Genomic DNA, 27,500 nt, shown 5'->3' with positions numbered 1-27,500 from the left:
CAGCTGGCCCCTGCGACTGCTACTGCTACTGCTACCTCAGAGGAGGTCGCCGGCGATTGGTCGAGCATCGGCGGCGCCACGGTAGGGCTCGAATGCTGGAGCCGGGAGCACCTGCAGCAAGTGTGCTCCGATCTCTCCATCCCCAACCAGGCCGTCACGTGCTCCTGGGTTCCTCCCCAGCAGCCGAGGGACGTCGCTCCCGGCAGTGGCGGCATTGTCATCTGGCCGTCCTCGCAGCAGCAGGCGCTGCAGACGGCCGTGCTCTCTCCCGTCGTACCTGAAACACTCAGCCCGGCCAGCCAGGAGGTCGCCCAGGTCGAGGGGGCCACGTTAGTCCCCCTCCTCCAAAGTCGCCGGCGCCCCCGTTCCGCGTCCCGCTCGCCCCTCAATACTTCTTCTTCTTCGTCTTCGTCAGCAGCGGCGGCGGCGATCACCATCGGGGCCCTGAGCCCCCCTACGACCCGACAGAGATCGGACCTGCTGCTGCCCCCCAGGTCTCCGCTGACGGGCAGCGCGTCCTTCTTCTCCGCCTCGGCAGCCGCTGCAGCATCAGCAGACGAAAGCCGCTGCCTGCGACGCAGGCGTTGGCAGCAGCACCAGCGCCAGCAGAACCCTCGGTTCCTTCAGCATCAGCACCAGCAGCAGGAGAGGCGAGGGGAGGGGCAGAGGAAGGAAGAGGAGGCTCAGGAGGAGGAGGAGGAGGGGGAGAGGGAAGAGGGGGACCAGTACCCGTCGGAAAAGGGCGATGAAGGGAGAGCAGGAGCGCGGCGGTGGGGGCGTGGTGAGTGGAAGAGGAGGTGGTCGCTGGGGCAACCGGGCTTCACACACAGTGAGGTGGGGATAGAGGAGTATCCCATGGACAGTGAGGCGGCGGCGGCGGGATCCGGACGGCGGCCGTTCGAATCCGGGGGGCGAAGTTCCCCCCCAACGAAAGGAAAGTCTCACTCGCCCTTCCCCAGCGCCCCCAGAGGGCCACCGCCGGACGAGGAGGAGGAGGAGGAGGAGGAGGAAGACCTACTACGACGTCAGGAGTCGCCTCCTCGTCACCACACCACTCGAGATGACGACGACGTCGTCGGCGACGTCGCAGGAGGAGGAGGAAGAAGAGGAAGAGGGGATGACGCTTATAGCATCGACGAGGCAGAAGCAGAAGCAGAAACAGCAGAAGAAGCAGAAGCGAACAGAGTCTGCGTCCCGCCAGGTGAGTCACTCGATTTTGAACTGCTTCTTTCTTCTTCTTTCTTCTTTCTTCTTCTTCTTACGAAGAGCTGCGCTGCGCGCGCAGTTTGTTTTTCCCTTAAAACGTAATTGCAACGCGCCATTCAAACCCCTATTTTTTTTTTATTCTTCTTCTTCTTCCTTTTACCCGCCGACGTCCAGCGAGCGTTCGCCAAAAGTTCAAAAATGAATGATGTCATGAGAGCAGGAAGTTCCCTCTGAAAGTGAAATGTGCATTTGTGCTTGTGCATGCGTGTGTATGCAGTTTTTTTTTTTTTTTACTCCTTTTTATGCCAAGCCAGCGAGTGAATGTGAAATGTATGCGTGCATGTGTACGTTAGGTTTGTGTATTCGTGTGCGCTCGTGTATGCGTGTATATGTGCAGTAAAGTAGCAAGTTATGGAGCTTTTTATAAATATAATATATATATATATATTAATCTAAGATAGAGATGCCTGCCTGCTGCTTCTCTGCTTCTGCTGCTGCTAGCTGCTGGCAGGCCCCGCCCACAGAAGCAGCAGTTTCCCCTGATTCTGAAGAAGAAGAAGAATAAGTAGGTCGCCGCCCGTCAGTCTCCGATCGTATCGCGACAGGCTTAGAATTTAGAGTGTGGGGCCTTATGCATCGCGCGCAAAAAAAAAAAAAAAAAAAAAAAAAAAAAAACAAAAAAAAAAAAAAAAAAAAAAAAGAAAAAAAATAAAAAACAGAAGAAGTAATTCATCTCGTAATGTGGAAAAAGGGGCGCTTGATACTTCCTGCATGCACCAGCGGATATGGTGTGTGCGGTCGGTCTCTGAAACCGTTGGCCCGCCTTCTGGGAATCGCTCCTTCACGCAGGCTGCAGCAGAAGGCAGAGAGAGAGAGAGAGAGAGGCCATTAAGTGTACTACTCCATTGAAAATCTCTTCTCTCTCTCTCTCTCTCTCTCTCTCTCTCTGTTCGTTTTTTTTATCTCTGTCACTAAGCATGGACATGTAAAATTTATAATATACATACATACATACATATACATAAGTATATGTATATGTACATATATTTGTGTGTGTTTGTGTGTGTACGTGCTTGCGTGCATGACGACCATCCGAACAAGCACAGCGAAATTACAGCAAGATCTCTTTTTTTTTTTCTCTCTCTCTATTTTTTTATATCTCGTGAGACGATACTCGTTCCTCCTGAGAGGAGACAAAACTACCAAACCACGTAATTAGATAGTCATTAACTACTCTAATCCAGCCAATTAGAAACCACCGAGGAAAAGGAGACTTTCAGTCCGACAGGAGAATGCAGTAGACGACAGAAAACGCACCAGAAGACAGAAAGAGACAGCGGAATGCAGTAGAAGACAGAAAAGCACAGCAGAAGGCAGAAAGAGACAGCAGAATGCAGTAGAAGACAGCAGAAGACGGAAAAACACAGCAGAATACAGTAGAGGACAACAGAAAAACACAGCAGAAGACAGTAGAAGACAGACAGAGATAGCAGAAGACAAAAACACAGTAGAATACAGTAGAAAACAGAAAAATACAGCAGGATACAATAGAGGACAGAAAAACACAGCAGAATGCAGTATAAGACAGCAGAAGATAAAAAAAAACACAGCAGAAGACAGAAAGAGACAGCAGAAGAGAAAAAACACAGCAGAATACAGTAGAAGACAGAAAAACAGAGCAGAAGGCAGAAAGAGACAGCAGAATACAGTAGAGGACAGAAAAACACAGCAGAATACAGCAGAAGACAGAAAAACACAGCAGAATACAGCAGAAGACAGAAAAACACAGCAGAATACAGCAGAAGACAGTAGAAGACAACAACAAAAGTAATAAAAAATAACGTAGCAGAAGAAGACAGGAGGACCCAGTAGAGAGGAGAGGTGAATAACGCGGCCGTCCCAATAATACGGTTCCTGGAATGGGCACCGAATTCTATAAGCGAGCGAGAGGCCCCCGAAAGGTCATGGTGGGGCCAACGTAAGGGCGCCTCCTCCTCCTCCTCCTCTTCCTCCTCTTCCTCCTCCACCAGGTTTTTCGCTAAGACGTCGTCTTGATGTGTCGTTACATGCAATTAACTGACTGATTGATTCACTCACTCACTGATTAACTGACTGACTCACTAACTCATTCACTGAGTGATAGCCTCTCTGACTGATTGACACACTCACTCACTGATTGACTGACTCATTAACTGACTGAATGATAGCTTCTCTGATTGATTGACTGACTCACTGACTGATTAATTGATTGCTGGATTCACTGACTGGCTGACTGATTGATTGATTGATTGATTGACTGACTGACTGATTGACTGACTCGCTGACACTCTAAGAGATTGCCTCTCTGACTGATTGACTGGCTCACTAATTGATTGATTGATGGATTGACTCACTGACTGACTTCATGATCGACTCACGAAATTTCTGATTGACTCACTGGCTGATTGACTGACTTTTGACTGACTGACTTTCTGACTGACTGAATTTTGACTGACTTTCTGATTGACTGACTCTTGACTGACTTTCTGATTGACCCACTCATTGACTGACTGACTTTAGACTGACTTTCTGATTGACTGATTGACTGACTGACACATCCAGCTGGCCAGCAAAATTCATCTGAAGAAAGTTCACTTCTTTTTCTCTATTTTCGGCAGAAAAAGTAGCCGATGTCGGTCGGGTCGGGTATAGGTCAGTCTAGTCGGGTCGGCCCAATTTCTAATGTTGCAGAAGCATAACCCATATATACGATTGCTGCTAATGTTGCTTAGTCTATATATATATATATATGTATATATATATATATATATATATCTATATATATATATATATATATATATATATATATATGTGTGTGTGTGTGTGTGTGTGTGTGTGTGTGTGTGTGTGTGTGTGGCAAAGAAATCAATAATATACCGATTTTCATTATTATAATTTTATTTTGTTCTGGTGAAAATATTTTTTCAACTCGGGCACGTTTTTGTTTTGTTTTAATTTTAATTGTGGTCGAATTTTTTTTATTTTTTTATGGATGGTGATAATTTGAAATGAATTTTGGATGTAGATAAGTGAAATGAAGAAATGATTTTATTAAGAACCAGAAAATATTTCAAAAGGGATGTTTTTCTCTCTTTCTTTTTGCGTCAATTAATAAAAATGCATTTGAATATTGTAAATAGCCCAAGAGATATATTATTGACATCGTTCAAATTTTTGGCATAATAATAGTAATATAAAATAACATAATAAATAATAAAATAATATTAATCAATAAATAATAATAATAATAATAATGAATAATAATAATAAATAATTAATAATAATAATAATAATAATTAATAATAAAATAAATAAATAAAAAATGATAATTAATAATAATAATAATAAATAATAAACGTAAATAATAATAATAAAATACAGTATTGTTTATTATCATTATTATTATCATTATTTGACAACAATATTGAAAATATACAACTGCAATTAAAATATACTCATTATTAATGGCGCGTTTTATATTTGAACTATTATTATTATTATTATTATTATTATTATTATTATTATTATTATTATTATTATTATTATTATTATTTTATTATTATTATTATTATTATTTCTAAAACCTCATATACCACAACTGTACAATCAGAAACAATCACAAAATGTTTTAAGGTTATAATTTTCATCCCACAACAACAATAATATATCAAAAATCCGTAAAAGTTGGGTATTATGATAATAATAATAAATAATAATAATAATAATAATAATAATAATAATAATAATAATAATAATAATAATAATAATAATAATAATAATAATAATATCATTACTATAATTAATTATCCAAAGGGAGAAAGACAATATAAATGTAATACAAAGCCTGATTATTTGTAAGACTGCAATTTATATTATTTAATATTTGCTTTTACTGATTACAAGAAATATTCTAAGCAATATTCCGTCTTGGCTATTTTCTTCTTTTAAATTTATTATTATTATTATTATTATTATTATTATTATTATTATTATTATTATTATTATTATTATTATTATTATTATTATTATTATATTCAGCGGTGAAAATTTTTCAGCACGGCCCTTCTTCCTTCCATTATTATTATTATTATTATTATTATTATTATTATTATTATTATTATTATTATTATTATTATTATTATTATTATATTATTATTATTATTCGTTACTGTTATCACTGTTGATTTGTTTTTCTTTTTGTTTATTCGTTTTCCATATTGAAAGAAAAAATGTAGCATTATTTTTAGCAATTAAAAAATATCTTTACTTCACGTTTACTGAATTCGTTTATGCTCATAAGATCTACATATGATATATATATATAAGTCATATCACATTACCGTGATTCATACATATATCGAGCTACAAATGTCCTTTAATATCTAATTCGCTCTACCCCGGAATTAATATATTTTCATATATGTTTAACCGAGGGGGAATTTAATATATATATATATATATATATATTATATATATATATATATATATAATATATATATATCTTAATATATATATATATATGTGTGTGTGTATATATATATATATATACATATATATATATATGTGTGTGTGTGTGTGTGTGTGTGCGTGTGTGTGCATAAACATATGTGCGCATTAGTGAAATCAAGCTTTAGTACTTACACAAAAGAAATACGTTCCATATCACACTTATATTTCCTTCACAGATGGAAAATACAGTCTTGTACCAAAGTACCAATTACTAAAAAAAAAAAGTAAAATAAATAAAAACGTCGGTAAGTATTTTACCAAATACAAGTGAAAATGTGGGAAGCTAGACATAACTTTAAAAAAATACATCAACAAACAGTTATATATAACAAGTTAAGCTTACTTAGAAGCGTGATTGCGCTATCTGAGCGAGTCTAAACATTAGGAAACAATTGTTCTGGCTGAGTTCTGTGGCTTTTAGAATTGTTTTGTTTGACGTAAACACTTAGTTACTTGTGTTTAGAATACAGTTATACAATATCATTATTATTATTATTATTATTATTATTATTATTATTATTATTATTATTATTATTATTATTATTATTTTATTATTATTATTATTACTGTTGTAATTATAGAATATTTAAACACAATATTAGATTGTTTTGTTATTATTATTATTATTATTATTATTATTATTATTATTATTATTTTTATTATTATTTATTATTATTATTATTATTATTAATTATTATTATTATATTATTATTTTCTTTAAATGTAGAATACTGTATATTATTATTATTTTATTATTATTATTATTATTATTATTATTATTATTATTGTTATGATTATTATTATTTTAATATACAGTACTGTAACGCAATATTAGATTTCTTTATTAATAATAATTGGATATATAGAATACTATATTATTATTAGTTTTTTATTATTATTATTTTATTATTAATTATTATTATTGTATTATTATTAGATCGACAATGTAATGAGAATTATCGAAAACACGTTTAGCATACAAACAATAAAACAAGGTTTATTCCAAAAATTACTTTTTAAGATATTGTTGAAAATTCCCTAACATTAGAATTATGTAATAAACATAATTCTTCAGCCTTGTAAAATGTATTCTGTATACACGGATTTATTTATGAAGTGCAATCTTTCTTATAATAAGTAGTTACTGCAGTGTATATTGTAGGTCTTATGTAGTTGTTTTCATGTTTTTAGCTTACTTATTCTAATATTTTCAAATTCTTATTTATATTGACATGAAATGCGTCATATAATCTCTCGGTTATAGAATTGTTTTTGACAAGTTGTAATAACTGTAGATAGATAGATTTATATATACATACATACATACATACATATATATATATATATATATATATATATATATATATATATACATACATACACCTCACCGACAATTCCTGCACAACGCTTCAAGCCTTTATAAGTTATCTACTTCCTTCCAGTAATACAGACTTCAATAGCTGATATATGTGTATATATACATATATACATTATATACATATATACATACATAAATACATAAATAACTGACGGTTCTTTTACGAAGGAAATACTGAGCAGATAATCCCCTATTGGTCATATCTGACTAATTTCCGATTCAGGTCCTGGTATGTCGACGAAGAGGGTATATATATATTCAGACAATACTTCGCTTGTATTGGGATTCAGAAACGTACTTGTATTCATGTCGTATCTATAGCTAATAATGAGGAGCTAGTGAGTGATTAGGGCGTGGGGCTCGCAGCCCCATCCCCTGCGCTGATTATTTTTTTCAAATGATAAAAATGATGGAAGAACGCCTCAAAAAACAGTTGTTTGTAAAGGTTATTAATTTCCATGACCAGGAGTTGATACTCGGATAGCCATAGTGTTATAAACGAATTATCTTTCATCTATTTTTTTATTCATTTATTTATTTAGTTGTTTATATGTTTATTTTCTTGTTTAGTTATGTATTTATGTAAGTTTTTATTTATTTATTTATGTGTTTATATAAGTTTATTTATTTATTTATTTGTCTATGTATTTAAGTATTATTTATTTATTTATTATTTGTTTATGTATTTATTTATGCATTTGATTAAGTATTTATTTATTTATTTCCTTGTTTATTTTCAAAATAATTCTCAAAATAATTTCTACTCATTAGGTGCAACCTCCATCCTATCCCCCAACCCCCTGTCTCTCTCTCTCTCCTCTTCTCTCTCTCTCTCTCTCTTTCGGTCTTTCCAAGCTGCTCGGAGCTCAGAGAGAGAGAGACATCCCTGATTGAGAGAGAGAGAGAGACTTCCCTGAATGAGAGAGAGAGAGAGAGAGAGAGAGAGAGAGAGAGAGAGAGAGAGAGAGAGAACTAGAGTGCACCTGGAGGTACTTCTACCACGAATCATCGAGCAATTTCCTTCCGCTGAACGTTGGTCGTCGAGATAGAAAAAAAAATGTAACAAAAACTCTTAGTTTCGATAAATGATCGGGCCGATTCCCATAAAAATTTGAGGGTATATTGTTGACAGGTGGCAAATCATCCGTCAAAAGTTCTTGAGAATCTGTCGAATATATTAGACCGATACTAGTGACCAACGATGTAAAAAATTTGAAAAAATATAAAAAGCACGGAATTATGACCTGACCTTTCGCTATATAGGGGGTGATGATGTCTTCGAGGTATGTCGTGTCGGTTATTATCAAAATTACCAACATTTTTACATTAACTTTTTTTTTATTTATTTATTTCGTTATCTTTCGTCTGCATTTACTAAGAAACAGAGAACTCGGGGAAGAGATTCAGTTTCGAGGTATATTATCTTTGATTCAATTTCTTTCGTTTATTTTCGATTAACTTCATCCTAATACTCGTCCGTAAATTAAGATAAATTACGATGAAAAATCAAATTTATCAGACAATCAAAAACTCGTCCTCTGTTTTAATCACTCATTATGGATAATTGGAAATATATTACATAAATCTGTAGCATTTTTATAGACATTAATACCAAAAGCGGAGGTTATCATTATAATCTGTAATTCGAGAATCTGAAATTCAACTACTTCTCTCTAAGATTAAGCTGGCCTTATGTCAGCAAAGGCTCTTGCCCCAAGGAAACTGAAGTTTAGTTGTCTTAAATAATGATAAAAGTATAAAAAGTAATTCTTTAAGTAGAGTCAGTCATGCTTAACATTTAACTCTTGTGAGGGATCAACTATCAAAGTAATATTCAAACACGATGATTTTTCATATATAGAACCCATTCCTATATATTTATTAGGAATAATGCAACTGATTACTTGCAATAAGGTCATCTAGCTAATTCGAGACGATTGGAAGCTGTCAGTAATAGTTAACGAGTTGTGGTTTTGGAGTGGTGTTTACGTCAAGTGATTTGAAAGTTTTCCTTAATTCGGAAGATGGAATTTTGTATGTTACGGTTTGCCAAAGATATTCGTTATTGCCGAAGCCTTGTATCTAGAATTCCGAGAACATAGGATTTGTGAGTTGATTCCTTACAGTTTTTTGGTCTTCAAAGGGGCAACTTTGTGGTCTTCAGAGTAACAATGACAACTTTGTGGTCTTCAAATTACAACTTTGTGGTCTTCAAATTACAACTTTGTGGTCTTCAAAGTGACCATTTTGTGGTCTTCAAAGTCACAACTTTGTAGTCTTCAAAGTCACAACTTTGTAGTCTTCAAAGTCACAACTTTGTAGTCTTCAAAATCACAACTTTGTAGTCTTCAAAGTCACAACTTTGTAGTCTTCAAAGTCACAACTTTGTAGTCTTCAAAATCACAACTTTTAGTCTTCAAAATCACAACTTTGTGGTCTTCAAAGTGACAACTTTGTGGACTTCAAATGACAACTTTATGGTCTTCAAAATGGCCACTTTGTGACATTCAAAGTAACAGCTTCTTTTCCTGGAATGATTAAAGTCATATTCCAGGATCTGTCTGCCTCTAGGAAACCGGAAAAGCTTTCTTTACATTCTACGTTTGCTCAACTAAGCAGCTGCGTCTGATTTAAGTGAGACTTATTCGTCTTTGTATGGGGCATTGTTTGTGCAATTGAGAAGGGTATTCGTGCCCAGTTCCGGAAAGAGTTTAATCAAAGGCTTAGATGCACTTCACCTCAGCTGAAAGATGCAGCCACCTGCATATTTTACAGGTATTACGTTAGCTATTACTCTTATGGAGCTTCTTGGCTACGTAACGCCTCTGCCTCTTCACAATCCTTAACAGTAAACTAAGTAAACAATGGACTTGTTCCATACGAATAGGTTTCATCATCTTTTGAATAATAAAAGTAATACCAGCGACTGACTTTTTCTACCACAAGCGGTCGCCTCTAATTCTTCACCAAGTGTACAAACAAACCTTAGCAATCAGATGCCAGCGGCAATAGGCGTTACCGAGACCCGAAAACAAACAGTTGGTGAAAACAGGACACTAACGACCGTGACAATAGAGAAAGACGAAGTATACAGAGAAGGGAGCATCTCGTCCACTAGAGATGTGAATAAATGGGTTTAACACGCAGAATCTCTCTCTCTCTCTCTCTCTCTCTCTCTCTCTCTCCTCTCTCTCTCCTCCTCTCTCTCCACACACACACACAAATAACACAAACACATACACACATACGACTTTGAATTTGTTTTAATTTTCCAACTGAAAATTCTCTCTCTCTCTCTCTCACTCTCTCTCTCTCTCTCTCTCTCTCTCTCTCTCTCTCTCTTAACTGGTTATTCTTTACAAAGTAAACATCAGTACGTGTGATCTCCCAGCTCTTATCTCTCTCTCTCTCTCTCTCTCTCTCTCTCTCTCTCTCTCCCAAAACGTGTGTAGACGGGAAATTTGACACCCTGCTAAAGAAATGGTTTCTTGGAAGGGGTCACCAGAGCAAAAAAATTAAAAAAATTAAAAAAAGTGGGAATAAATAAATGTGAGAATTACAGAGATGGAGAGGAGAATAATAAGAAGGAGAGGACATACAACAGACGAAACGACGTAGACAGACGACCAGAATGATGGAGAGGAGGGAGACAATGTGATAATCATGATAATAATTTTGTTTAAAGTGATAGATACTTAGAAAGCTTTTTGCATTGAGCTGAAACAATGTAAAACCATAATAATAGTAATAATAATTTCTTTTGAAGCGCATATCAGATACATAGATAGATTAAAATCTATTCCATTTCTATTCTGCGGGGACTTGTTCAACTAATCCGTAGAATGATAGCCCACGGTCATAATGATAATAATAATAATAACAATAATAATAATAATAATAATAATAATTTTGTGTAAAGCATTGTTTGCGCTATATATACACACACACACACACACACACACACACAGATGAAAAGGTAGAAATATGGATATATCAATAGCTAGTCTCTTTCTATTATTTGGAAACTTGCTTACCAGATTTATAGATATTTACGGTTAGCTAAAAGAATGTATAAGTTCTTGGATAATAATAATAATAATAATAATAATAATAATAATAATAATAATAATAATAATAATAATAATAACAGATTAAGCGTTACTTTCTGATCAACAACGTCTTTGTTAGACTTCTAGAGAAATCATTTGAGATAATTTCGGTTCGGGTGAAAAAAGATAAGATAGAATTGGTAAGAGAAAATAAATAACCTTCTATGTCGCCGATAAGAAAAAAGGTTGTTGTTAAGAATTCATTTATATTTTTCGATAGGTTATCTCGATTGATAGAGATTAGGGGAAGGAGAGTGAAAGAGAGAGAGAGAGAGAGAGCGGGGGTAGAATCCAAGATCGATGATTTATATACATATACAAGATTGTATTGAACTTAAACATGGAACCATTAGCAAAAGTTTTCGGGAAAAAACCACACACACACACACACACACACACACACACACCACACACATATATATATATATATATCTATATATATATATATATATATATATATATATATAACTGGTAAAAACAAGTGTTTCTGTAACAACAGAATTCCATCCAATAAAGGAGCCCATAAAAACACCAAAATGTAGAGAGAAAAGTACTATATTTCAGAGACTGCTGTCTCTCTCTTCAGGTATATGAATGAGAAAAGTTTACAGAAAAGGTGGTATTTATACCAAGAGATTCGTCCACAAGTAAGCCAATTTAGGTCACCCCCGCTGATAATCTTCCTTTAATCTTCTTAAGCGTTGGTTGAATGAACACTGCGTCGACGATGTCCGATGTCCAATTCCCTTTTGAGATGTTCATTACCTGCTTCTCTTTTATTAAGGCCGATTCCATCATTTGACTCTTGTACGGCAGTTGCTGCTATAAATTACACGTGGACATATTCCAGTTTATTCTATGGTTATGTTCATTTATATGGTTGAAAATAGCCGAGTTCTGTTGTCCATACCTAACTGACCGTTTGTGTTGTATTAATCTCTGGGGAAGTGATTTACCTGTAAATCCGATGTAAGATTGGTCACAGTCCTGGCATGGGATCTCATATACCCCAGAGTCTTTGGGCGATGTCTTTTGTTGGACGTTAATCAGGGATTTGGCTAAGGTATTTGGGTAGGTAAATGCAAAAGGGTTGGATTTCCCAAGGGTGTGAGTTACTCTCTTAATCGTCTCCAGGTGGGGAATTTTTATTTTATTGTTGGGTGTGTCTCTGGTCTTGTCTTTTGGGGGTCGGTAGAAAATTACGTTTGCTTTTTGAATGCTTTCTCAATTATATGGTCAGGATACTTTAAAGATGAAAGTTGCTTGCGAATTAGTTCAAATTCTTTTTCCAGGAAATCTGGGGAACAAATTCGTAAGGCTCTTAAGAATAGGTTGCTAGCTAGACCTATCTTGATAGTATTGTCATGATAGCTAAAGTAGTGAATATATGTCACGTGTAATTTATAGCAGCAACTGCCGGTACAAGAGTCAAATGATGGAATCGGCCTTAATAAAAGAGAAGCAGGTAATGAACATCTCAAAAGGGAATTGGACATCGGACATCGTCGACGCAGTGTTCATTCAACCAACGCTAAGAAGATTAAAGGAAGATTATCAGCGGGGGTGACCTAAATTGGCTTACTTGTGGACGAATCTCTTGGTATAAATACCACCTTTTCTGTAAACTTTTCTCATTCATATACCTGAAGAGAGAGACAGCAGTCTCTGAAATATAGTACTTTTCTCTCTACATTTTGGTGTTTTTATGGGCTCCTTTTATTGGATATATATATATTATATATATATATTATATATATATATATATATATATATACACATTATATATATGTGTGTGTGTATGCGCGCTCGCAAGGGCGCACCTCTTTCTAACAGCGTGTGAATTACATCAAAGCCAGAAGAAACAGATAATATGCAAACTTTGTTTATCTTGCAATATCATTTTATGTACGAGATCTTCAAAAAAAAAAAAAAATAAATAAATAAAGGGGGTATTTCCCTCACTGGCTGTATTCTGATCGCATACTTCGTAGAGCTTCAACAGACCCCATCTTGGCATTTCCTCTCTCTCTCTCTCTCTCTCTCTCTCTCTCTCTCTCTCTCTCTCTCTGCGAAAATGGAAACGCCTGATTAATATGATCTCTCCATTCATTTCACCAACGTTAATTATCTTATTCATCTCCTACGTCATTCCCGTCTCGCTTTCATCGACTTCTATTGGTCACAGCGACACGTAGATGGTCATAGATCATTTATTAGTTTCGTTGTTTGTATCCGTTCATAGACTCTCATTTGACATTTTGGTACTTTTCAAACTGAAGCTAATGTCGTACGCCTGGCAGCGCCCTGCAGCGCAGTTCTCATACGGCGTCAGGGGTGACCAGATACCAATGATATTTTTCGCTTTTCTTTGCATTTACGATTTTCATTTTTGAGATTTTCTTTAATAATTATAATTACGTTTGAATATTACTTCTTATTTGTACTCATTCATTTCATTACCGCACATCCGTCGGCTTCTTATAGGCCTAATGTACTTGAGCATTCCATATTTAGCTCACCCTCTTAGGCCTACTTTACATAAATAATTTGGGCGTTTTATTTTTTCGTAAACATAAGCTAACCTAATGCCAGCACGGGCTCTTTGCTCCAAGTTTGACCCCTTCCTAATTCAGCGATTACCTAGTCGAAGTTCTCGTTTTGTAGACAAAGATGGCTCGATACTGTAATTATATTTCCACGTAAACATCTCGATAATATTGATATAAGTTATCTTATCTAGTTTTCCTTATTAATATTGTCGGAAATTGATTGATATATTCATTTTTTAGTATCACTTTGCTTTGCCAGTTAATATTAGACTCATAGGCTATTCAGTATGAATGCTTGGCTTCCTATAATAATAATAATAATAATAATAATAATAATAATAATAATAATAATAATAATAATAATAATAATAATAATAATAATAATATAATAATAATAATATAAGGCATTTAAAGACTTAGAGTATTAAAAATGCGTTTACCGAAGCATCTTATTATATATTTTATGTCAAAGCACATCTTTTAATGCAATTCTTTATTAGTAACTTGGTTGAATACGTAAAACAATTATCAAAATACCAAAGACTTGAGAAATCTCTGTAAAAGACCAGAGAGATCTTTTGTAAAAGACCTACGTAAGGCGTCTTTGTCAAATACCCGAGTGGCCTTTTACAAAGGCCTAAGAGATCATTATAAAAGACCCTGGGAGTCTTTTGTAAAAGATCTAAGAGATCTTTGTAAAAGATCCAAGGAGTCTTTGGTGAGATTACCCTAAAGAGTCTTTTGTAAAAGACCCAAGGGGGTTAGTCTTTTGTGAAAGACCCAAGGGTTGTCTATTGTAAAAGACCCAAAGGTGTCTTTTGTAAAAGAACCAAGGGGTAGGGGTCGTTTTGTGAAATTTCCCAAGGAGTCTTTTTGTAAAAGACCTAAGAGATCTTTTGCAAAAGGCCCAAAGAGTCTTTTGTAAAAGACCCAAGGAGTCTTTTGTAAAAGACCCGAAGGTGTCTTTTGTAAAATACCCAAGGAGTTTTTCTTTTGTAAAGACCCAAAGGGTGTTTTTTTTTTTGTAAAATACCCAAGGAGTCTTTTGTTAAATTACCCAAATGAGTCTTTTGTAAAAGACCCAAGGAATCCTTTGTAAAACGCACCTATGCTATAGATCAACTAAAGGTATTCCCAAGTTCCTGTTCAGAAGGCGTGGCACGAATCCTTATGCGTTATATACGTCTTATTTTTCTTCTTCTCCGATGACCTTCGCGGCTGTGACGCCAGTCCCGTGGGCTTGGGGTGGGGGGGAGGAGGTGCGTGTGTGAATATACTAGCGATGTGACCTATAGTACTAATCTTCCTCATCCGGGTTTGGGCTTGGTACGGGCTTTTGGATTGGCTAGACGTATACTTTATAGATATGTTCTATATAGTTTGGCTTCGTAAACATACTGAAGCAAAAGCGAATATATGTATATATATATATAGATATATATATATATATATACATATATATATTTAACCAAAGAATTAATTACGCAGTTGGTAAGAATCCAGGGTATATGAGACGATTAAATTAAGGCGCTGAAAAGTAATTAGTGTATTATAAAATAATTATATTCAAGTGCTGATGGGAAGTTAATTGATGCTAAGAGTTGATGAGAATTTCAGGAAATTAAAAACTAGCGATTTCAGGAGTTGATGGGAAATTCATGAAACATACAACATCAATATTTTTGAAATTGATGGGAGATTTAGGAAGCGTAACAAAGAAAAACAAGATTTAAGATTGATGGGAAAAATATGGAACATGTGGCAACAAAATTTTTAAAAAATATTTATGGGAAATTTAGGAAGCGTAAAGCAACAAATTACGAGAATTGGTGGGAAATTCAGGTAATTATAAAACAATCTAATTATTTTAACATCTGATGGGAAATTCAGGTAATACAAAAATTGATGGGAAATTCGGGAAACACAATATATTTGATGGGAAATTCAGGCATTTAAAAATATATGGGAAATTCGGGAAGCACATAATTTATAGTAAATTCAGGCAATACAGTAAATGAATTGATGGGGAAAACTCAGGCAACGCAAACTACCCCATCACTATAGGCCTAATTGAACCTTAAAACAAACCAATTAAAGATTAAAAAATACATATATCACTTAACGGGAAATCCCCAGACAGCCAAACCCATCAATATCAACCAATCCCTCAGTAATCCCCGTAAACACCAACAGGGATTAACCCCGGATTAACCAACGCAGAAGAATTAGTTTATTAAACTGTCGTCGGTCTATCGGAAGCAGTGTTGCCAACTGTAGGGTAATTGCCCTACGCGTAGGGTAATCTGGGCATAATCTTAGACAGCAGGGCAATATTTTCCAGTGTAGGGTAATTGTAACAAGGTAGGTATCGATCAACATGCTTATTAGTATTCATGATATTGCATATAAACATACTCTGAAGATTGATTTATTATCATAGCCGCAGAACGTTGGGTCATTTTCAGTTGTGTAGGGTAATTTCTCGTCTCCTGTAGGGGGATTAGGGTTAGAGGGGTTGGCATCACTGAGTTACGGAAGCAGCGCCACCACCAACCGGCCATTAAAGTTTAGCTCACGGGAGGGAGGAGGAGACGCCCGCTAATCCGCCATTTTGTTTTAAGTGTTTGTGTGTGTCTGTTTGTGTGTTTTGTGTGTGTGTGTGTGTGTGTGAGCGCGCGCTGCCACCCCCATTATAAAATGTTGTGTCGTGGGATGCAACCGGTTCGCCAGCTTCTTCGTTTTGTGTGCGTTCGTATGTCCGTGCGCTGTTAAGGACGACGATGATTCTGTATACGTGAGAATGTTTGCGGCGTGGAGATGTAGTACTATGAGAGAGAGAGAGAGAGAGAGAGAGAGAGAGAGAGAGAGAGGGGAGGAGAAAGAGAGAGAAATAGGTGTGAGCGAGAAAGAGAGAGAGAGAGAGAGGGGAGGGAGGGAGAGAGAGAGATATAGGTGTGTGATAGATAGAGAGAGAGGAGCTAGAGAGAGAGAGGTGGGGGTAGGGAGAGAGAGAGAAATAGGCGTAAGAGAGAGAGAGAGAGAGAGAGAGAGCGGGAAGGTGTGTGTGAGAGAGAGAGAGAGAGAGTGGGGGCAGGGAGGGAGAAAGAGAGAAATCTGTCTGAGAGAGAGAGGGGGAGGGAGAGAGAAATAGGTGTGAGTGAGAGAGAGAGTAATAGAGAGAGGGGGAGGGAGGGAGAGAGAAATAGGAGTGAGAGAAGGGAGAGAGAGTGATAGAGGGAGGGGGAGAGAGAGAGTGATAGAGGGAGGGGGAGAGAGAGAAATAGGCATGAGAGAGAGGGAGGGAGAGAGAGAGAGAGTTATAGGTGAGAGAAAGAGAGATAAAGAGGTGTGTGGGAGAGAAAGAGAGGGAAATAGGTTGGTGTGAGAGAGAGAGTGACAAATAGGTGAAAGAGAGAGAGAGATAGGAGAGAAAGAGACAAGTAGAATTGTGAGAGAGAGAGAGGCAAATAGGTGAAAGAAAGAGAGATAGGAGAGAAAGAGACAAGTATGAGAGAGAGAGAAAATATATCTATATTTATTCTAGTACTAAAATCACAATGGCGTACGAGCAAAGATAATAAACCGACTGATTTATTTATTCGTATTTATCTAGCGTCGCAATTTAGACGCTAATGATGATGAGGGAATTTCAACAAATCCAAAAAAAAAACCGACCCCAAAAAACATAAAAAGAATTGAAAGACATTGAAAAAAAACTTATTAAATTTAATGTGTATGAATTGATAAGACTGTGCATATACAAACTTATACGTATGTATATGTATATCTGCGCAAGCGCGTGCCTGCGTACGTCTGTTTGTTCCGTCCGTAATTTTTCTTGATTTGTATTCATGGGGCGTTAGAAATACCCGGGGCACCACGGCGACCGTTGAGGGCATAGGAGGAAAACCCAGAGATTAGCTCTCTCTCTCTCTCTCTCTCTCTCTCTCTCTCTCTCTCTCATATACACATACGACTTTGAATTTTTTTTATTTTCCAACTGAAAATCTCTCTCTCTCTCTCTCTCTCTCTCTCTCTCTCTCCAACTGCGAATTCTTTTCAAAGTCAACATCAGTATACATGTGATCTTCCAGCTCTCTCTCTCTCTCTCTCTCTCTCTCTCTCTCTCTCTCTCGCAGGATGATATAGAGCTGTTAAACATGCTACTGTCAATTTTGCAATTATCTAGCGATTATATCAGCCCCTGGAGAAGGCCGTTTTCAAAATTCAACTTTATGAAAACAATCTATTTTAAATTTATATATTCTGATTCCCCTATAAATCTATATCTTGTGGACGTATGGAGTCCTAAAGGTTACAAAAAAAAGTGCATCGTTTATGAGAGATGAATTCATTCTCCGGCTATATAATTGCTCAACCGATTCTTCCTCTCCTCTCTCTCTCTCTCTCTCTCTCTCTCTCTCTCCCTCTCTCTCTCTCTCTCTCTCTCTCTCTCTCTCTCTCTCAAGCCTTCTTCGTCTGAACTCAAACTATTTCCTGGTCACACACCGGTAGCAGCAGCAGATGTTTCCCGATCGACACATGGGCCCTTCGGCAGGATCATTTTAGTGAATGACGGCGCCCCTGGCGTGTAAACAGTCCGTGCTGGGTACTGATATGGTTTATATAGGTCTAGGACTTGCCCTCTACTAGGGTGCAAAGTTTATATAGGTCTAGGTCTTGCCCACTATTAGGCCGTAAAGTTTATGCAGGCCTAGGTCTCGCCCCTACTACCGGAAGATGCATAAGCAATTCTCTGGTAGGCATTAAAGGTGCCTCACACTGAGGGACCTGGGGCAACCCGAACAAGCTGCAAGGTATAGTAAGGTATGTAAGGTAGGGTGTAAAGTTTATGTAGGTCTAGGCCTTGCCCGCTACCAGGGCGTAAAGTTGAGGTAGGTCTAGGTCTTGCTCCTACTAGGCCGTAAAGTTTATGTAGGTCTATATAGGTCTTGCCCCTACTATATAGGGTGTAAAGTTTAAATAGGTCTATATAGGTCTTGCCCCTACTATAGGGTGTAAAGTTTAAATAGGTCTATATAGGTCTTGCCCCTACTATAGGGTGTAAAGTTTATGTAGGCCTATAGGTCTAGAAAAAGTACACACACAATCACACACACACACGTCTAGTTTATAATTGTCTATGAAAAGACATTAACAAATTTTCTGATTGTATGCGCCATTTAATTGACGTAGAAAATAATACTAATAATAATAATATAATAATAATAACAAAAAATAAATAAAAACTTGCAGTGACATTGGCCAATCTATAATAGTTTAGTCTCTTCCCGAATCGATTCCGGATTCGCTGTAGTATATATTTCATAGCCCAGGACACCTGTCGGGCGCAGGTGTTCGCACAAGATCATTTAGTGACATGAAAACGCACATTTTATCAAACGCCGCTTGATAAATCCGAAATCGGTAAAAAAGAAAAAAAAAATCCTGATTCCGGTTCACTTTTGAGGTGTAGACGCTATTATTAATATTATTATTATTATTATTATTATATTATTATTATTATTATTATTATATTATTATTATTATTGGTTTTTTTATTATTATCATAATCATGTGTCAGTAAAATGGGAGAGAAAATCCACAGTAGTATGTACCTATGCCTATTTGATATTGTTATATAAAATATATATATATATATATATATATATATAATATTATTTATTTATTTAAATAACAAAATCAAACAAGCATGCTACTGTGGATTTACTTTCCCATTATTATTATTATTATTATTATTATTATTATTATTATTATTATTATTATTATTATTATTATTATTATTGCGTGTTGTTGTTGTTGTTTTTTAACAAGAACACATTTTTATCACATACGTTGCAAAATGTAATGACACAGAAAAGACGGACAAGTGTAGCTAGTAAATAGAGACACAAACATAATATAATATATATACCTATATATATATGATATATTAATATATATCTATATATATAGTATATTATATATATCATATATATATATATATAATATATATAATATATTATATTATATGAGGATATAAAACACTTCTGAAATGGCAAATGTCTCCTTATTAAATCTTTCAAAACAGCATTCTAAGAACTACTTTGGTGAATTGCTTCTGTAATGAGAGATTTCTCTCCTTTCTAAATAATTAAATTCATTCTGAATGTCTCCAGACAGCCCCACCTCTCTCTCTCTCTCTCTCTCTCTCTCTCTCTCTCTCTTTTCTGAATGCCTTGAGACAACCGCACCTTTCTCTCTCTCTCTCGCTCTCTCTCTCTCTCTCTCTCTCTCGGCCCAATCCCAGATTCCTCTCATACCTGCTCTCATTTACATAACAAATCCCTACTTTCTAAATATTTCCTTCAGTTCCATATTCGGCAACACCCCTTCAGCGGATAAAACATACCCACTGTTTAACGAGGTGTCCGAACAAAAAAATAATAAAAAAAAAAAGAAAGGTCAGCTGGGCATTAAGTGCCCTAAAATGCCTGCCTGCTGCTCTCTTGTCTTGAGAAGTTTATGTAAAACTTCCTTATTTTGTATTGTCTTCTGTAACTCCTGTCAAATGAACACTAATATTCTTTAGAAACTTGAATTTTAAGTCAGTGGCCCCTTTGGTGGGTTTGTTCTATGTGAAAAGGGGTTTATTTTCTGCATAATAATAATAATGATAATAATCAATTTGACTCCTTAAGTCATCCATACGCTAGTATCAAACCTCCTTCAGAACTTTTAGTTGTTAGTCGCCTGATGTAGGTAGCAGCTTTGTAAAACAGTGAAACAACCCCAGGAAAAATGCAGTATATACCATTAAAAATGAGACGACCTCGTCGAGGTAATCCTAACCCATTCTCTCTCTCACATTCTGGATATGAGGGAAAGATTCTGCTCTCCCAGGATCACTCTTCTTTTATTTTGCCTTATTTTGTATTCTTTATGTAAGTTCCTGTAATCATCATCTTGACGTCCTAAGAGCTCCTTCCTTCCCTCAGCTGTCATCTCCCTGTCACGCAGGCGCAATCCCCTTCTGTCGTTTCCTGTCGTGTAATCCCTGTCCTTTCACTTTTGCTTCGTGGAGTGTCTTAATAACGACCTTGCTCTCTTTAAACAGCTACTGTCTAATATTTTTGGCATCTGTACTGAACATCCATGGATTTTGAAAGCCCCATGGCTTGGCTTGTTTTGCCGTATGTGGAACGTCCATTGAAGTGGTACTCCTTGAAGGTTTATTGGAGTAAGTCCAGCTAATATTTTCGCTGTCAATCCTTTGGTTCGTGGCCATATTATTGGACCCCAGCATCCTGACAAAAGCTTGCTGAACCGCCCACAATTCTCTTAGATTTGATCCTCTTGGCGCCTTATAAACATTTTCTTGACATTTTTCCGCCACTTTCCCTTCACATCAGGAATTCTGGTAAGATACAGAACCCTTGAAACAGGTTTAAGCCTTGAAAAGTCTTACATAAGGAGTTAAGGCAGACCATCTCAGACCTTTGACTACTTTCTGTGGTCTTGGCCGTTCACGATAACCTCAACAAGATTCGAGCTGGTCGGTTTATCTTCACTTGGCAATAGCTAACAGCAAAGAAAGCCTTATCATTTCCTCCTGGGCAGCCCAGGAATTCGTATCGTGAGGGCTTTTGTGTACAGGAAATAATTTTCGAACTTTTCCTGAAGATTTCAACGCGTTGTCATCATTTAGTAAGAGACCTCGCCGATAATTTAGTTTGTTGTACGTTTTTGCACCTTTTCTGTACCCTTTCCTTCACGTTCGGGTGTAATTTGAAACGTTTAAACGTCTTAATTTCTCCCATGACCAGATATCTCTGTAAGGTCACAGAAACGACTCGGCTACACAGTTTTTTTTTGGTGGTAGAGGACGTATTACCCAGATGGACACCGACATTTCCTGTTGAATTGCATTTTTAACAGTAATTTCAAGAAGACCTCTGCATTGTTTCTTCTCTGTCGTTGGGAAGGTCAGCAGTCAGTGTTTTTGACAGTTAGTCATGATGATGTAAGAGCTTTCAGGCAAGGCTGGAGCTGATCTTGTCTGATGATATTGTCTACATGTTTCTGTTCAGAACAAGAGGTGCTCTTACAGTTACCTCTGAAGGCCTTAGAGTAAAGACATCTGTGCACATTTATCTGTCCAGAATTAGAGATACTTTCCAGTTTCTCTTGAAGGCCTTAGACTGAAGACATATGTGCCCATTTTTTTGTCCAGAATCAGAGGTACTTTTCAGCTCCTTTTGAAGGCCCCAGAATAAAGAATAACCAACAGTGCCCATTTTTCTGTCCAGTATCAGAGGTACCTTTCAGCTCCTTTTGAAGGCCCCAGAGTAAACAAAAGACAATAATGCCCATTTTCCGGTCCAGTATCAGAGGTAATTTCCAGCTCCTTTTGAAGGCCCCAGAATAAAGAAAAACCAACAGTGCCCATTTTTCTGCCCAGTACCAGAGGTACTAGTCTTCAGCTCCTTTTGATAACCCCAGAGGAGCATCGCTGGTTCCCCTTGAAGGCCCCCTCGCCTAATTTCAACCTGGGATCTCTTCCCTGGCGTCGTTCGGGAATACAACACCTTGAAATCAGGCAGCAGGCCACCACCTCTATACCCTTAGATAGCTATCAGGACCAACATATGCCCCCGGACCCCTGCTTGGTGAGTCGTACCCGCGTGAAGTCAGATTAATCAACAGATATCACAAGTTTAACATACGACTAGAATTTGAGAAATATCTAGAAGTGTTCGTGAACTATCGGTGATAAGATTAGTGTGAAAATAGTAGGATAAAGCGTCTTCTAAGTTAGTTTATCAAGTGTAATACTATAAATCAGAACAAGATGGCAGTAAGTTCCAACTGCGGGAAGAGGTGGCGTAATTTGGCGTGTCTAGCAGATTCGCAATACGATGAGGTAGCAGGAAGGGAACTGGCATTTCTCATCTATGAAATCAGCAACAGTCCTAACCAAAAAAGATACAAAAGCATTCATAGATATATTAGAAGGATATAATCCTTCAAACTGGAACAAATCTAATGAAAACATCTTGAAAATAATTGAAGAAGTTCCAAATAAAATCCAAGTGGTCAAGAGACTCATAAAGAAAATATACATAAACCAACATATTCCGACAAAGAAAATGAATAAGGTGAATCTTGTGAATATCCTAATTGATGCATTAGGAAAAAGAATGCCAAAAGCATGCAAACTGTGTAAGGTTTGGTATAGCATAGTCAATCCACAAAATCTAATCAGAAAATGTGCTGCATGCAACATTCCGACCCATCCACAGTGTGCTGAGGTAATACAAGATTTGAGAAAAGATACAAGAATTTTTTGTTCAACCAATGTCTATCATGGATAGACAATGTTATTAAATCAAGATTGAATGTACAAATAGTTGAGGATGAAGAAGAAAGGGAGGAAGAATAAGAAGAAGAAGAAAAAGAAAAAGGAAAAAGAAGAAGAAGGAAAAAACGGAAGAGAAGTAAACAAAAATGAAATGACAGAAAAAAATAAGGAAAACAAAGAACAAGATAAAAGTATGGATGCAGAGATACTCATTGATACTACATATGAGGCAATAAAGCAGCATACCTACGAAGAAATAAATTACGATATGACAACAGAAAAGCAAATCCCGAAGAGGCTCTACCCAGATCTATACAATGACGGGAAAGAGGAAAAAATAGACAAGAAAGACAAAATCTGCAACCTTTTGAAAAGAGGGAATTGCAGATTTGGAGAAAGATGTTACTACAAACATCCTAAGATAGTCAAAACTATGAAATATATGGTAAATGTGCATACTTAGATGGATATGGGGATGATTGCAGAGATCTGCATCCAAAAATATGTAAAAACCTAAAAGAAGGAAAAGGATGTAAGTTCGACAAAAAATGCAAATATATGCACCCTGTAGCCATGAATCATAATCAAATAAATAACCAACCAAGTAATAAAATCCAAAATAAGAAAGAAACAAATAAAGAGAGAAATCAAGAATATCAGGTAAAAGAGAAAAGCAAACCACCAATGAGATATGCAGAGGTGTCAGCAAAAAATTTCAAAGCATCAGCTCCGAAATTCTACTCAAGAGATAATAACTGTATTTATTATGCAAGAGGATATTGCAGAAACGGAGAAAATTGCAGATTCAGACACAAAATGAATAATTATGATGAAGGAAGATCAAATATTATGGAAAAGTTGGATTTTTTAATGTCAGAATTTCTGGAAATGAAAAAAAGAACAACATACCAGAACAGGAAAGAAGACATGGGAAAATCCTTATTACTACCAGTATTAAATGAAGGAGAAAACACGCAAACCATCATAGTGATGAATGCGCAGGGTTTAGTTTACGAGTAACTCAAAAAGAAAAATAGAGTACTTAAAGAAGAACTAACCCAAAATGAAAAAGAAAATAGATATAATGAATATAAGTGAAACCTGGTATTCCCAAGAGACTGGGAATGATGATCAAATAAAAGGGTTCCAAACTTATAGATCAGATAGAAAAAATAGGAATCAAGGGGGAACCGCAATATATGGGAAAGACAAAAAACAAGGAAAAATATATGAGAAATATAGTAACTCAGAATGTGAACTAATAGCGGTAGAATTTGAATCTGAAAAATTGATGAACATAGTAATATATAGACCTCCTAATACTAAAGAGTTTGACTTAATAATTGAAAAATTGGATGATATATGTAGAAATCACAAGGACTGGACTATTCTCCTATCTGGTGACTTCAACTTTCCTTTCGTAGAATGGAAAGAACGAATAGGAGATTGTGGTTGTACTTATACATATAAAAAGAGAGTAATAGTAGTGCAGAAGATAAGAGGCAATTTGAAAAGCTATTAGATATGCTACTAGAATACAACATTCAACAAATAAATCACCTGCCAACAAGAAAGGAAAATACTTTAGACCTAGTATTTGTGAACGAGATGAATTATGTTAAAGATATAATAGTTTATAATGCGAGTATTTTCAGACCATAATGTCATAGAATTAACAGTTCATTCCAAAGCAAGTGAAAATAGAGATAAGCAAGAAATGAAAAAGTGGGAAGGATATGGAAAATACAACTTCTACAGTAAAAATATAAAATGGTCAGAAATTAATGAAGAATTAAACAAAGATTGGGATAACATTTTCGTAAGTGATGACATAAGGGTAAATACGGAGATATTATATAAAATATTGGAGAAAATAGTGGAAAAATATATACCGAAGAAGAAAAGTAAACATCATTCATGCATACCAAGAGACAGAAGGATCTTGTTCCAGAAAATCAGAAAGTGGAAAAAAGGTCTTGCAAAAGAAAAAAATGCATGGAAAGTTATAGAACTAAAAAGTAAGATAGAAAATGCAGAACAAAAGATTATACAATCAAAAGAAAATGAAAAACGGGACTTGGAAGAAAAAACCCTATTAAATATCAAGCAAAACCCCAAGCTATTATACTCATATGCGAAGAAGATGAATAAAAGAAGAATAGAAATAGGCCCTCTGAGAATTGAAGGGAGATTAACGAATGAAAAAAAGGAAATTTGCAACATACTGGCAGAGCGATATAGAGAATTCACCCCTAGAATAGATAATGAAGATAATGATATAGAAGTAAGGGATGAAAATAGTGAATATTTAGCTGACATAGATATTAATGAAGCTGATATTGTGCAGGCTATTAATGAAATTAAAAATGGAGCTGCTGCAGGCCTGATGGAATTCCTGCTATTTTGTTAAAGAAAGTAGTTCATTCTATCGCAAAGCCACTTGCAATATTATTAAGACAAAGTGTAGATACAGGCAAGATTTATGATGAGCACAAATTAGCATATATTACCCCTACTTTCAAAAGTGGATCAAGACTAGAGGCAAGTAATTATAAGGCCTGTGAGTCTAACATCACATATTATGAAAGTGTATGAAAGGGTAATGAAGAAAAATATTATGAAACATTTAATAAAAAATAATTTGTTTAATAAAGGACAACATGGTTTCGTACCCGGAAAAAGTACACAAACCCAACTGTTAGTCCACCGTGAGAACATATTCAAAAATATGAAAAGCGGAAATGAAACAGATGTGGTTTATTTAGACTTTGCAAAAGCTTTTGATAAAGTAGACCATAATATATTAGCGAAGAAAATTAGAAAACACAATATCGTGGATAAAGTAGGAAGATGGTTAAAAGAATTTTTACACAACAGAAAACAGATAGTTATTGCAAACGACGAGAAATCGGATGAAGTCAAGGTAATATCCGGTGTGCCGCAAGGTACGGTGTTAGCTGCAATACTGTTTGTTATTATGATTAAAGACATAGACAATAATGTGAAGGATTCGGTAGTGAGTAGTTTCGCAGATGACACAAGAATAAGTAGAGAAATTACTTGTGATGAAGATAGGAACGCTCTACAAAGAGACCTTAACAAAGTATATGATTGGGCAGAGGTAATAGGATGGTATTTAACTCTGATAAATTTGAATCAATAAATTATGGAGACAGAGAAAGAAAGCTATATGCATATAGGGGACCTAATAATGAGACCATCACAAATAAGGAAGCAGTTAAAGACCTTGGTGTGATGATGAATAGGAACATGTTATGCAATGATCAAATAGCAACTCTGTTGGCAAAATGTAAAGCAAAAATGGGAATGTTGTTACGGCACTTCAAAACAAGAAAAGCTGAACACATGATTATGCTTTATAAAACATATGTTCGTAGTCCACTTGAATATTGCAATATGATATGGTACCCACACTATCAAAAGGATATTGCACAAATAGAGAGTGTACAAAGGTTCCTTTACAGCTAGAATAGAAGAAGTTAAGGACCTAGACTACTGGGAAAGACTACAATTCTTAAAATTATATAGTCTAGAAAGGAGAAGAGAACGCTACATGATAATTCAGGCATGGAAACAGATAGAAGGAATAGCAGAAAATATCATGGAACTAAAAATATCAGAAAGAGCAAGCAGAGGTAGATTAATAGTGCCCAAAACTATACCAGGAAAAATAAGGAAAGCACACAGGACATTAATCCACTACGCACCAGCATCGATAATGCAGCGTCTATTCAATGCGTTGCCAGCTCATCTGAGGAATATATCAGGAGTGAGCGTAGATGTGTTTAAGAATAAGCTCGACAAATATCTAAACTGCATCCCAGACCATCCAAGATTGGAAGATGCAAAATATACCGGAAGATGTACTAGCAACACTCTGGTAGACATTAGAGGTGCCTCACACTGAGGGACCTGGGGCAACCCGAACAAGATGTAAGGTAAGGTAAGGTAAGGTAAGGTCTGGGGGATGCGACAGAAGTTCAGTGGTGAAGTTTTCACCAGAAGTTCCTCATGCACAGAAGGATCTCTGTAGGGGAATGGGGAGGTAGGAGGGTAGAGGTAGGAGTAGGAGGACTCCGTTACTACCCCTCCCTTAGAATGGGTAGGGATACAGTAGGGGGTACCAGTCGGTAATTAAACTATTTATGGCATTTCCTTCATACACTTATCACGGCCCAACAATAAAAGGGAGAGAATCCTGGGTGGTTTCTGGTCACTCAATGAAAATCTTAGAACAAAAAAAAAGCAAAGCAAAGAAAAGAAAAAAAGAAGAAATATACAAGAAGGAAACAGCCTAAGGTCAAGTAGACCATCTGTTTGGTTGTTGC

At 36.3% G+C, this 27,500-nt stretch overlaps 1 protein-coding gene across 1 annotated transcript in view; it reads left to right on the top strand.

Moving 5' to 3' along the window:
• Window positions 1-27,500, top strand: part of LOC135200630 (uncharacterized) — a gene marked incomplete at its 5' end in the record, with an annotated part of 90,585 nt that overhangs the window by 708 nt on the left and 62,377 nt on the right. The window contains one exon of the mRNA XM_064229240.1: window positions 1-1,201. This exon is cut by the window's left edge and continues 708 nt beyond it. Coding sequence (XP_064085310.1) covers window positions 1-1,201 — 1,201 coding nt within the window. The remainder of the gene's footprint in view (window positions 1,202-27,500) is intronic.

Source organism: Macrobrachium nipponense, chromosome 27 (genome assembly GCF_015104395.2).
Source record: "Macrobrachium nipponense isolate FS-2020 chromosome 27, ASM1510439v2, whole genome shotgun sequence".
In the NCBI taxonomy this organism is placed as follows: domain Eukaryota; kingdom Metazoa; phylum Arthropoda; class Malacostraca; order Decapoda; family Palaemonidae; genus Macrobrachium; species Macrobrachium nipponense.
The sequence above is the reverse complement of the archived record's forward strand: the minus strand, read 5'-3'. Positions and strand labels throughout refer to the sequence as shown.